The sequence below is a fragment of the Spermophilus citellus genome (genome assembly GCF_964194105.1).
Source record: "Spermophilus citellus genome assembly, chromosome: 6".
In the NCBI taxonomy this organism is placed as follows: domain Eukaryota; kingdom Metazoa; phylum Chordata; class Mammalia; order Rodentia; family Sciuridae; genus Spermophilus; species Spermophilus citellus.
Window position 1 is genome coordinate 89236526 of NC_138187.1, and position 13076 is coordinate 89249601.

The 13076-nt window shown below is 39.4% G+C and overlaps 1 protein-coding gene across 1 annotated transcript in view; it reads left to right on the plus strand.

Annotated features, from left to right (window-relative positions):
* Positions 1–6061: 6061 nt before the first annotated feature.
* PRKCQ (protein kinase C theta) overlaps positions 6062–13076 on the plus strand; it is a 74036-nt gene continuing 67021 nt past the window's right edge. Inside the window, exons 1-3 of the mRNA XM_081298415.1 lie at positions 6062–6080; positions 6309–6435; positions 9878–10077. Of these exons, the coding sequence (XP_081154541.1) occupies positions 6078–6080; positions 6309–6435; positions 9878–10077 (330 nt within the window). The 5' untranslated portion in view covers positions 6062–6077. The remainder of the gene's footprint in view (positions 6081–6308; positions 6436–9877; positions 10078–13076) is intronic.

The following is a 13076-nucleotide window of genomic DNA, read 5'->3' on the forward strand; positions in this document are numbered from 1 at the left end:
TCTGCCCCATGGGGTAGAGTTTCTCCAACATAATGCTTCACAGCCTCCATTAGGGCTGCCTCGAGGATACCAAACTGAGAAATGATCTTCTGCCTGCAAATCCAGGGGAAAAGAAGCTGGTGAGCATTTTCTTCTTCATGTTCATGGAGTTAAAGCAAGTATATCTGGAGCCTCCAAGTCTACATTATCCATTTTCACTTCTGACTCTTCTCAGATGGTCAGAGAACCTGCTGGGTGACTCAAGATGAAAATGAGTTGCAACATAGTTACCTTGACCATTAGAGGTGCCATTACCTTACAACCCACCCAGGGCACAAAGGCAACATCAACACCAAGGGAAGAATAGCCCTATTGGGTTAGAGGTTTTCATGTGTTTTATTATAATTATTATTATTTTTACTGCTTTTGCCATTTTTGGGCAATCCCCACTCTTTACTGCAAACACACACACATACAGTCAGCTCTCAAGTTTCCTGAATCATTTTAAAGTCGATAGTTGGAACTCTGAAGGTATGGAAATATTGTTATACATGATGGGTTTCCAAGGCAGGCAGCAATCACCTAGCATGTGTGTGGCAGTTCAGCTGTAATGTAGGGGTAAAGCTTAAAGGATAGCTTAGCCCTCTTTTAAATGCTGTTTCTGCCAGGCGCAGTGGCACACACCTGCAATCTCAGTTACTCAGGAGGTTGAATAACTGATCTTAAGTTCACAGCCAGCCTAAGGTAACTTCACAAGACTCTGTCTCAAAATAAAAAGGACTAGAAATCCATAGCTCAGTGGTAGAGAGCCCCTGGCTTCAATTCCCTCTATTGCAAAAATAAAAATAAGAAAAAAAAAAACAAACTCTGATTCTTTGAATTTATTAACTGAGTGGTATATATGATGAGGCTGTACCAGGTATGCTTCAAGAGTCTGCCTAATGTAGCTGGCAGGCCCCTCACAGGAAGAGGAGGGGGCAGGTGGGCATATGAGATGCAGGGCCTTGGGGTCTGGTCTCTCCATGAGACTCTCAGACCCTCCATCCACCCCTCACCCACTGCCCCTCTTCCTTCTTCTCCATATCAGTAGTAGTGGTACCATTCCCAATGGAAGGGGACAAAAAGTAACACCTGAGATAAAGGACATATTATTCTCATATGGCTTTGCTGAGAACCCTGCCTCAAAAGAGGAGTCCCTTCACGTGTACAGGAGGTCTGTCCATACCTTCCCCAAATGACCTGATTAACTCTATGAACTTTGAAAGGAAACAAATAAAGTGAAAACTAGGTAAGAAAAGGGCATTGCAGACACTCAAGAATATTCTTGAGAATCCTAAATCCAGACAGCAGGTAGCAAGGTACCTAACATTTATTGAGAGTTTACTATGTGAAGCCCCATTCTAAACACATTTTCTATATTTTGAGATTTATTTTACTTTGACACTATTTGTTAAGGGGTCTTGTTCATGATTGCAGGCAGGAGGGCAGTGCCAATTCTGTCATTGAGTCCCCTTCACAACTCATTCCAATAGATGAGAGAATGTTAGGCTTGGGTTTCTCTTGTCATTGTGGACTGACTAGAAGAGTTATTTTAAAATATTATCTGCAATTCCTATACATTATTTTAATTCACTTGGAGACCATATTTGTGATAAGAGGCTTATGTTTAACCTGACTCTTAATTATACTGCTTCATAAAAGTCTTAGCCACAGGATAAAACACTTCCCAATTATGTGGTTTTCCACTATGTACCATCTTTTTTATGTGCATATCAGGGGACAGTTATTTTTTGCATATGTCACTTCTAACAGCATTAGATCTTTTATACAGCACCCACTTTTGCCTAAGATGCCTTTCTATCTCATCAAGAAATGCACAGGCTATGGGTGTAGCTTAATTTGCCAAAATTTTTCTGAGTTCATGTTTTGTTTGCTGCAGATGAAGAGAATTCTAGATTGTTTCAGCTGATGAGAGTATGTAGCACTTCTGTTTCTCTCTAGTTCTGTGGAATTTGTCCCCATCAGGTTTAGGTATGTGGACAACTATAACGTCACTCTGAAAGTATCTGGGCATTTGACGAGTGTAGGGTGAGTCAGCCTAGGTAAGTAGGCAGATCAGTGCAAAATGAGATACAGACCCAAATCCTTGGTTCAGTTCAATCCATGTGGCCTGAGGCGTGCTGCCAGGCAGTTATGCTCAATCATGTGCCTGTATCAAAGCAAAGACAAATGAGGCCACACTTAAAGGTGAAAACATTGAGCTCATAAGAGTAAAGATCTTTTGTAAATTATAAGTTCATGTTATAATGTTATTTTGCCATGTACATTAGATGAGTGGATGGACAGACCTGGTATCCATCATGATAAGTGCTGCATTGAGATGGCTATATTTGAGGGTAGTAAGCACTCTACAGGAGATATATGCAGGGGTTTATGGGAGCTTGGTAGCAAAGCACAAAGGAGAGTCACATAATTCAGCCCAGATATGCCCCTAAAAGACTATTTCTCCTGTCCTCCTGCTCTATTTGTTACATGTCAATAAAAAGACAGCCCATTAGAAAATAGATCAGAGTTATAATGCTAATAACTAACATTTATTGAGAGTTTACTATGTGAAGCCCCATTCTAAACATCTTATATATGTTTGCCCATTTAATCCTCAGAGCCCTTTGAGACCAGTAGTAGCAATAGAAGCACTTTCCAAATGAGAAAACAGCCTTGGTGAGGTTAAATAACTCCAGCAGTTGAGTTCATGAGGGCATCGATCTTCTGCTTTTAACAAGCACTGGGATCTTTCCTTTGCTGTTGACTTTCTCTACAACTATCTGCGGCTTAATTTGACCATTGCATATCCTTGCAAGAAAAACAAATGCATGAGATCAAAAGATGAGATTCATTTGCTTTTGAAAATGAACTCCCTTAACAAAAATACATTGAATGTCTACCATGTAATCAGACAGAGGAACCAGCTCCATAGGCACATAGATGATTAATTCATAGTCCCTGTTCTTGGAATCCACAGACTTGGCAAGGAAGACAGACATGAACCAGTAAATCTAAGAAGGCATTCTAAGGAGATGTGATAGTTTAGCCATAGGCATGCTCTCTTTCCCCATCCCAGAAACAACGGAATAAATGTCTAAAGGAATGGGATAGTAGAAGCTATCTTTCACCTTACATAGGAATAAGGGAAGTAAGGCACCCACTGGCACTCACTCAGAGGGGATTTTGCCATGTACATTAGATGAGAACAGGTTTTTAACAAGTCCCCACATGTGATAGCTGAGAGCAGGAGTCACAGGCTCAGAGCAGACGTCACAGGATTTATCCCATTCAGACTTTAGAAATGGCAATGGAAAGGCCAATCGATGTGGTAGATGTTGTCTAGCCATGGGAGCCGGAGCACCAAGTAAATTTCCCAAGATATGTTAGTGGAAAGGAGATGGAGGAGGAGAAGGGAAGAAGGGGTTCAATGAGAGATCAAGACTGAGCAGAAACTTGAAGAAGGAGGAAGGTGAGGGCGGCAGGGGATGAAGGATGGAATGCAATGGGAAGACATGCTGGGGAGGAATGCAATTGTACTAAAGATCTAAAGCTATGAAAAACCAAGACTGGACACAGAGAGAGGTGGGGTGGAGGGCAGGTCAGCTGCAGCAGTACATCAATCACAAGTTGATGCAGAGTTGGGAGATCAAGTAGTTGGTTGTGGAGCAGGAAGGAAAGGGTGAAGTCAAAACAGAGGGCTGGCCTGAGTCATGACACCAGTCGTTGAGCTGGCAAAGTAAAAAAAAAAAAAAAAAAAAAAAGGAGGTTGAAAGGGAAAATAATGGGTTCCTCGTAGGGCCTGGTAGATATACATGTGGATATACGTGGAGACAACAGGAGAGAATTGGCCATGTCCAGGAAAGAACTGAATGTGTACTTTTATTGCTCAGATGAGAGGTACACAGATGGACTGGGGACCCGGCCCCTGCTTGGATAGAAACAGCCTGGTCAATTCATCATCTTAGGCACACATTTTTTGTGAAGCAGGAGACTACCACAGATGGAAGGCAAAGATGAGATTAATGAAGTTTGCAGTCCATAAAGGACAGGTTCACAGCCTAATTCCTGAAGCAGGCTATTTCAGCACTCATATTTATGTATACGAGGAAGTCTCCTTTCTATTTTAACACCCAGGGAAATCCCCCCGTCCCTACCATCAGTTCTGAGTCCAGAGAAGCAGCCCACAAAATTCTTTCATGCTAATTTCAAACTTGTATGATTATGACACATCTTCCTGGCTCTTGGTATATATGTCTACACAAATGTCAATCTATCTACTAGTCGTCAAAACTCATGTCAGACTGTCACTGTGAACAGACTTTTAGAAAGAGACTCCACTTGGCTATCAAATAGAAGCATGCATTTGGTAAATTGTCAAAATGCTCATGGTTAGAATATAGTTCAGGTAGATTAGGTGAAACACAAGTGATTCTGCATTGCTGGGTAAATAAGAAATCATTGCTATCTAAGCAAGACCTTTGGGAGAAGTCTCATTACAACTCCATTCCATACTATAATAAAAACCCTGGAAACCTGAGAGGTCTCCGTCTATTCCTGAGACAGAGAGTGTTGAGCTGCTATTGCCAGGAATCCAACCTGGAAATAGCTGAGTAATGGGTCACCAGAGGTCAGACTGGTTGCAACTCAGGGTGAATCAACAGTCCCTGCAGACTCAAATCAGAATTAATTACTAACCTTTACCTGTACTAAGAAATCTTTGGAAGTCCATGCATAGTTTATACTCCCATAACTGAGGAGAGTTCTCAGGGATTTTTTTCTGATTAGTGAAGAAACAGAGATTGATCTGGAAGACTCATGTGGCCCAGGGAAAAAGAGAATCTCAAAGAAGTCATCTCATTGAACTTTCAGCTGAAAACCTAGTTTCAGAGGGCAGAAGGCCCCCTAAAGACAAGGCCAGAAGATGTCTAGCTGCAATTCAACAGCATGGTCTAACAGAAAATGTTTCTGAGATTAAGAACATCCAACAATGATGTTTACACAAACACCTCCTTTGGCAATCCTCCAAGATTCTAAGAAAACTCTGCAGGAAATTAAGGCTGCATTAATATCCCTGAAATTAACAGTGCCAGTCAAGAGCCCCTAAATTTGTCTATGAACTCAAAAATTACCCAGAGCTCTTGAGATGGTTCATGGTCTTGCTAAATGAGCTATCAGAGGCTCAGTTTCCTGTTCTGTCACTGACTCTCACTTCTAGGTTCTGATTACTCCATATAGTCTTTTCCTCCATACAAAGGCAGAAGAGGTAGCCAGCGCGCCATACTCACTTTTACTCACTTGGGAAAATTCATGAGGCTGGGATGGTTCAAGAAGAGAGAGGAAGGGAGGGACCAACTTTTTCACTGAATAGCAGTTGATAGTTTCAGGCTAATGGGACCTTGTGGAAAAGCAGGGTAAAAAGAAAAGTGATGAGTTGAAGCCTGTGGCCGGAACATCAGATGAAGAGGCAGATGAGATTCCTGGAATCTGTAGCCAGCATGGTAACAATGGTTTTCACCAGAATCTCTATGAGGGTTTTTTGGTTTTGTTTTGTTTTTGTTTATTTTATGAAGCACTTTGTTTATCCTTAGACAACAAGACAACTATTTCACAGTGGTCAATGGCTCAGGGTTTAAGTAGTTTGTAATGTTCAAAGGCTTATTTCCTCTGTGTGTATTTGTGTGTGTGTGTGTGTGTGTGTGTGTGTGTGTGTATGTGTAAGTGAAGAAAGCAGACCTTTTTGAAAACATCTAGAGTAAATAAAGATCAGCTGCTAACTGCCTTGAGCCAATTCCATTACACACAGAAATAGACCCTGTAAGAATTTTGCGGTGTCATATTTAGTGTGACTAAAATAGACTCCCTCTTTATAAACTCATTTTCTGATTACTGTGTTGTTTCTTGGGCACTGACTTGAATAACCGAAGAAATAAAATATGGGAGAGCCTGGACTTCAGTCCACAGCCACTAAGCATGACTCGCTAGATTGACTGGCATTCACTCTCTGTTGTTCTCAGTAGAGGGGTTGGAAGCAGATGTCCAGAAAGCCTCTTCCTATGGCGAGGCAGGCTGTGGTTTGGGGTGAGTCCAGTCCCTACTTTGCAGAAGGGGAAATAAAAGCCTTTGCTCAGATGGATAGTGGACCCATTTGAGGCTCTGGCTGTCTGTGATAAACTGTTTAAGTGGAGAGGGGACACCAAAAATAAATACATCGTACAGCCCCTGAACAGCATTGTTGTTTTTTTTTGTTGTTGTTGTTTTGTTTTTTGTTTTTTGTCACTTCCCAGGGAGCAACCATGTCACCGTTTCTTCGAATCGGTTTGTCCAACTTCGACTGTGGGTCCTGCCAGTCTTGCCAGGGCGAGGCTGTGAACCCTTACTGCGCGGTGCTGGTCAAGGAGTACGTTGAATCAGGTAAGAGGGACAGGGTAGGGGGTGGAGGTGCCTGAGGAGGTGACTCTGGTGAGGAACTGGGTATGAAGCAAGGCTGTCCAACACCTTCAGTCAACTGAATTGTGCAGCTCAGGATGTTATTGCCCAGAGAAGCCAAGTGCTTTCACAAGGACACATGCTTAGAGATGGACTCTGAGCCAGAACCCATGACCCGCTGGTGGCTCTATTTCTCCGTACTATTTTTTTCCACATAAACATAGTTAAGGAGAAAGCTGGGTTGAGGAGACTCTTGGGAAAGAATCCAGTGAGAATCTAGTGAGAGCTGGAATAGATATGTATAACCTATATTGATAAGCTTTGATGATAATGCCTTAAATGACTTCAGATAGATTAAAACTACCTACTCTTTATTGATCTCACAATCAACTCTAAAGACTGCTTGCTGCTTTTTTGCCTAAGCTTAGAGGAAGATTAGGGGAATCATTAGTGCTTAGAATCCACATTATGGTATTTTGTGCTTAATTAGTACCTTCTGTGAATTGAAGAAGAGTCATGTTTTGTCAAAGGTGAATATTTACAATCAGTTCATGGTGAGGGGGCAAAGTGTGTCAGCCACCCAAGATTCCTTCTTTGTGATTAGACCTTTGCTCAAACAATCCTGTTGTGTAGGGACCCCAGTGTTGTGTATTGTGAATTGATCCCAGTATTTATTGTGTATCAATCCATGCCTCTGCATTTTAGGATTCTTATGGTCTTTACAAAGGAAAGACAGGAGGAAGTTTATATATCCCAAGACCATCCCAGGCCCTCTACCTTCTCCTGTCTCCCTGAGTCTAGACTTTGAAGAGAAAGCACACAGGTTTGCAGTAATGATAGAAGAAAGACAAGAAACAAAAATATAACATGGCAAATAATGATAGGTGCTCTGAAGAAAATTAAGCAGGAACAAGGGGAGAGAGAGGGAAAGGGACAGAGAGAGGTGTGTTATTTTATGTAACAACGTCCTAAAAAGGCCTATTTGGGTGGCATCTGCAGGTGCAAAGTCAACCTGACTCAGACTTTGGGCACCTGCAGCTGGACACCACAGCTCAGAATTCTGGGGCTCCATATGACCATGCTGGCTCCCATCCCCAACCAAAGGCTTTCCCCTCTCTGGCTCACTTGGTCCCTCCAGCCACTCAGAGTACATCAAAGCTGCAGAGATGGTCTGAATCATCTCGCTCTCCCTGCTGCCCAGAGTTCTCTCCTGTTTAGTTAAAAGCGAGAATGCCACTTGCTCCCAACCTAAAACCTTTCAAATGTCACAGACATCTTTGAAGTGTAAAATGTCTGAGTTTTTCAAAGGCGCTTTTGACTTAATGGGTCTCCTAGATCCAGTTCTCTTTATAACCTCAGGTCTCACTGACATTTGCCTCCTGGGAGCTGAATTCTTCTCCCCCTCCTTCTTTTGGCTTTGCCTTTGAACTTGGTCTAATCAACCATGTGGATCAAAAGACCTTGTCAGAAAAAAGAACATAGAGTTGTCTTCCCCCCCCCCCCAAAAGATTAGCCTGTGGAGTTTGGAGAAGTTTTGAAGATTTTTGGTTTGGGTTTTGGTTGTGTTTTGAAGAGAAATTACTCTGAATGTTATTAAAGTATTTCTCCCATAGAATTTAAACACATTCCAATGTGTTTTGGTTTTGGTTGTGTTTTGAAGAGAAATTACTCTGAATGTTATTAAAGTATTTCTCCCATAGAATTTAAACACATTCCAATCTTTGGGGCATGAGCCTGGGTTTTTATGATGAGTCAATGGAATAGGGACAAACAGTCCACCACTCAATGAGACTTTGAAAATGGTAACACTCGCTTTGCACAAGCACAATCCTGGTTCTGGTCTTCTTTGTAGGACATTACAAACCCAGTAAATGAACACATTTTAAAAAATGGCTTGCCTTGGAGACTTTTGCCCTTCTTTTTGCATGGATAATGATTATAATTGAAAGAATTCTTTGATGGGGAAGGTGTAAATCTGTGGAAGTCAATTGCTACTATGATCATTAATATCTCTGTTCATTTCTAAACAGCCCAACCTACAGTTAATTATTTTAACTAAGCCATAAATATCTTTCCTTCCTATTCCTTCTTTAGCAGTGTCATAGTTTATATCTCTACTAGTCAAGTTTACCTAAAATTTGAAGTTTCAGCTTTTTAAACTCCTAGAATACTCTCAGAAATAAATATTAATTTAACAAATGCTAAGTGTCTGTTCTGTTTAGCCTTGTACATGGTAGAGAAGAGGCCATCAGGAGTTAAATCTGCTTTGCGTCCCTGTAGAAATGTTTTTTCACTTTATCAATATCTCTGAATTGCTAAATATGCCACTTAATGTATTTATTATCACAAGAAACTAACACTCTAATTCGGCTTCAGTTTTCTGTTTTGAAAATGATTAAGAAGTAAATATTAGAGAAGATCTTCTGTGGATGAAAGCTATGTCAAAACGGCTTCAGGGAAAGTTTCGTGGAAAGGAATCGTCTGGGCCGTGGCTCCTGTTCCTTACCATGACAAGAACGTCCTCCCATCTACCTTCCTCACTCACACATCCACAGTCTTCTTTGCAGGCTCCATGGACCAAGTCCACCACCTCGCTGGGGTGCCTGTCAGGTTTTTACTTAGGGTACATAGTGAATGAAAAACGCACCTTCATTCAAGAATTAGAGAAGGTGCTGCCAGGCACAGTGGCTCAGGAGGCTGAGGCAGGAGGATCTCAAGTTCAAAACTGGCCTCAGCAACTTATCAAGGCCCTAAACAACTTAGCAAGACCCTGTCTCTAAATAAAAAATAAAAAGGACTAGGGATGGGGTTCAGTGGTTAAGTACCCCTGGGTTCAATCCCTGGTACAAATAAATAAATAAATAAGAATTAGAGAAGGAAATAATGCCTCATTATGTCTCCAGGGCTATTGTCTCAGTGCATTTATATCAAATGGAAGATTTTAAATATTCTTTCCAAGGAATGCTCTTTAGAAACTTAAATTAAGGCACTGTGTCTCTCAGATGGATATAGCAAATTTGTATTGACTATTTTTTATGAGAAGTCGAAGAAATTAATCAATCATATGATGAAGTCTTCATGGGTTAACAAAGGAGGGTCTCAAAAGGGAAACAACTTTTTGAATATTTATTTTCTCAGATTTTCACTCACAAAGTGAAGCAACAAACTGCTGAAAGGAACATTTCCAGTCTAAGGCATGAACTACATTGGACTTTGAAGGCTAATGTGTTGGTATTATCTTGCAACTAGACTATGAAACTTGTCTCATTCTGCCTTAGATTGTTCTGATTATGTGATGTTTTTGTCTTCACAACAGAATCACATATCCCAGGGAGCAGAGGGAAGGATGTCACTGTGGACTTGAATTATTCTCCTAAGCTGTTCAAAGGAACAATGAGAACATATCTTTTTTTTTTCCCTCCCCTAGAAAATGGGCAGATGTACATCCAGAAAAAGCCAACCATGTACCCTCCCTGGGACAGCACTTTTGATGCGCATATCAACAAGGGACGAGTAATGCAGATCATTGTAAAAGGCAAAAATGTGGACCTTATATCTGAAACCACCGTAGAGTTGTACTCGCTGGCCGAGAGATGCAGGAAGAACAATGGGAAGACGGAAATATGGGTAAATGTCAGAGCCATGAGCTTCATTTAAAGTGTACACCCATCATGTTAGCTGATGACTAACTCAAAATTTCTCCATCATCCTGAAGGTAGGATTACACTGGTCTTAGGTAAACAGATTCCCTACCACTTACTCATTGGTGATAATTCATGACAGACTATAGAACATATTGACGTATTCCAATCTTCGCATAAGATGAAGACGGTCTCTTAGGCTATGAAAAACTCTTATGGATTTGTAACTATTAGGGCAAGCATGGGAATATCACAAAGTCCCCTCAATTGGGAAATCTAACTGTTGCTTGTCAAGATATCTGAATTTGAGCATATAGAACAAAGTGTTTGGTCTCCTCTATCCATGTTTTGCAGATCCCTGTAAATTTTTTTCAGTCATCATGAAGTCACTTAACTTACTTTGTACAAAGAAGTGCATCATACACAATTCATATCAACATACCAAGTTTTGGAAAACCTAGGTTATAACTGGCTAGCAAATTTTTAGAATTGTTCAAAGAAAAAATAAAATATAAAAGTGTAAATAAACATGCACAAGCAGTGAAGTGAAAAATTCTTCATTGTGTACAATGAATCAAAGAGCTTTCTACTGTCATGTATAACTGATTAGAACTAATGAATCAATAAACAAACAAACCTAATGCATAAAAATTTCTAATGAAAATTTCTGGAGCACATAAAATAAATCATTAAAAACTGCTTTTGGGTGATTCAAAACCCCAAAAATGTTTTCAAATATATTTTTTTATTTATGCCAAAGAAGAGAATCTTGCTTTTCTGCTTCTTGCTATTACTCAGATTTTAGAAACACACCCAAAAGGTTTTTAGGTCACAGGTTTCAAATGGGAATGATACAAGCCTACACTACATTTTTGTATCAGTTCTGTATTTTTTTTATCTTGAACAAACAAACAAAAACATACTTTTAAGAAAAGCATATAAATCTGCTTTTGCCACTAAAGTAATCTAGTATATGCCAAGATTTTCTTTAAAGGTCCCCAAGCTTAGATATATTTAGGTAATGTAGTTCAGCAGCATCTATTGAGTGTTTCTGCATTCCGCTTGGAGAAAGGGATCATGGAACAAAAAGCATCCTGGGGTACCTTCTTAGGCAAGCAAGAAAAGGTTAAATCTAGAACTGGACAGTGTTACAGATGTTTGTCCTAGTGTTAAGGAGTTTGCACAAACCAGGTGAGATGTGGGTCTCCATTTTGATCTGAAACACAGGAACTTTGACATGACCAGGAGAAAGAAGAGAGAAGCTACCAAACCCTCCCCTAGCCCCCTTCCCATTTATTTTCTACTTTGTACCCAATTATCTTTCAAGGTAAGAATTGCCAACTTTCAAATTCTTAAAATAACATTCTATTCCAGAATCTTTCTCAATGAATGGAAGGATAAAGAAGGGTTTCCTTCCCCCTTTTATTAATTAGACTGCACTTATATGAGGTTTGCCTTTCTGTTTCTCTCCAAGTTATATTTGATTTTGTGGCTAGGTTTTTTTGTTTGTTTGTTTGTTTGTTTGTTTTTGCTGATTTTCCTCTTATCAGATATTTTACTTTCCTTATAGTCAAGGACTATTGGACACAAGCATATGGTGTCATTAAGGGCCTCATTTAACCAACTTGCAAACCTTTTCCTTTTTTAAACTTTGCGCCCCCGCCGTTATTTCTTAGTCTGCTTTTATTTTTTTAAAGGCCAACGGATTGTTTTGAACTTACATTTTCCCTTGTTTCTCTTATGAGCTGCTTTCCTAAAATTTCTCTATTGAAAAACAATTTTTTTTTTCAAATTTAGCCTTCATCTCCCTAGATACTGTTGTGTTTTTAAAAGCACAATGACAGTTGCCTTCTGCTTTCCCAAGGCTGGAACCTGTGCATGGTCACTTCCCATTCCCTCCCCAAGACTGGATAAAATATGGCTTTCTAAATGTATTGTTTTTCCAGTAGTTGCCTGACTGGATTTCCTCCATCAGTACTACCTCCTGAATGTTGATAATGCTGTAGTCACCTCATTCTGACTTTCACCACTTCCTTTGGGTGGGCTTCTCATTCCTTGCTCTTCTCCATTTAACTTCTTATTCCACAAACCATAGAGCAATGGTGTCTCCACTTGATGCCCAAAAATATCTCTCTCTCCATTAATCTCTTTAAGCTTGCATGAAAATTTATAGTTAGCTGAGTAGTGCAAGCTTTGTTTTATCATAAAACTCTAATAGTAGTAATGCTGTGATGCAGATATTGTTATTATGTCCATTTTCCAGAGATCTTTAAGGCATAATGACTTATACAGGGTCATGCAGCCCAGAAATTATTTAGCAAAGATTCAGATTTGACCCTAGATTCAACAGGATGTTTCTTGCTATTTCTCACTTATACTAGTTAACCCATGGACGTGATGATCAATAACAACCTCTGATGCATCTTCTTTCTTATTCTTTTTAGTCTACTAATGGCATAGTATGATGATTTAATATGTTTTTAATAGTACTTATGTTGTCAGATTTATCCCTTTTTTCCTCCTGTATGTGCCCACATTACATAAGATCCTTTATAAAATGGTGCATATACATTGTATGTGTACATGTTGCATATATTGCATACATTAATTAGATTGGTATGTACTTATGTGTATACATTATATCTACATATAATATATAAATATTTTAACTAGATTGGTATGGGAAATTATTACTATATTATTATATACATATATTATACATATACTATATATAATCCAGTTTAAAATATACATACATCATATATGTACATATCCAGTATAATGCATATATCCACTATGTAATACTTGATTCTGTACTGAAGGAAATACATATCTATGTATATAAAGATAGATAGATAGATAGGTATTTCCTATAATAATAATATAATAATATTATATATAATAATCCCTTCCCATAATAATCTGATTAAAATTTCCTTTAGTGCAGTATCCAAAGAAGCAGTTTTCTACTCTGTCAAAGAGGAA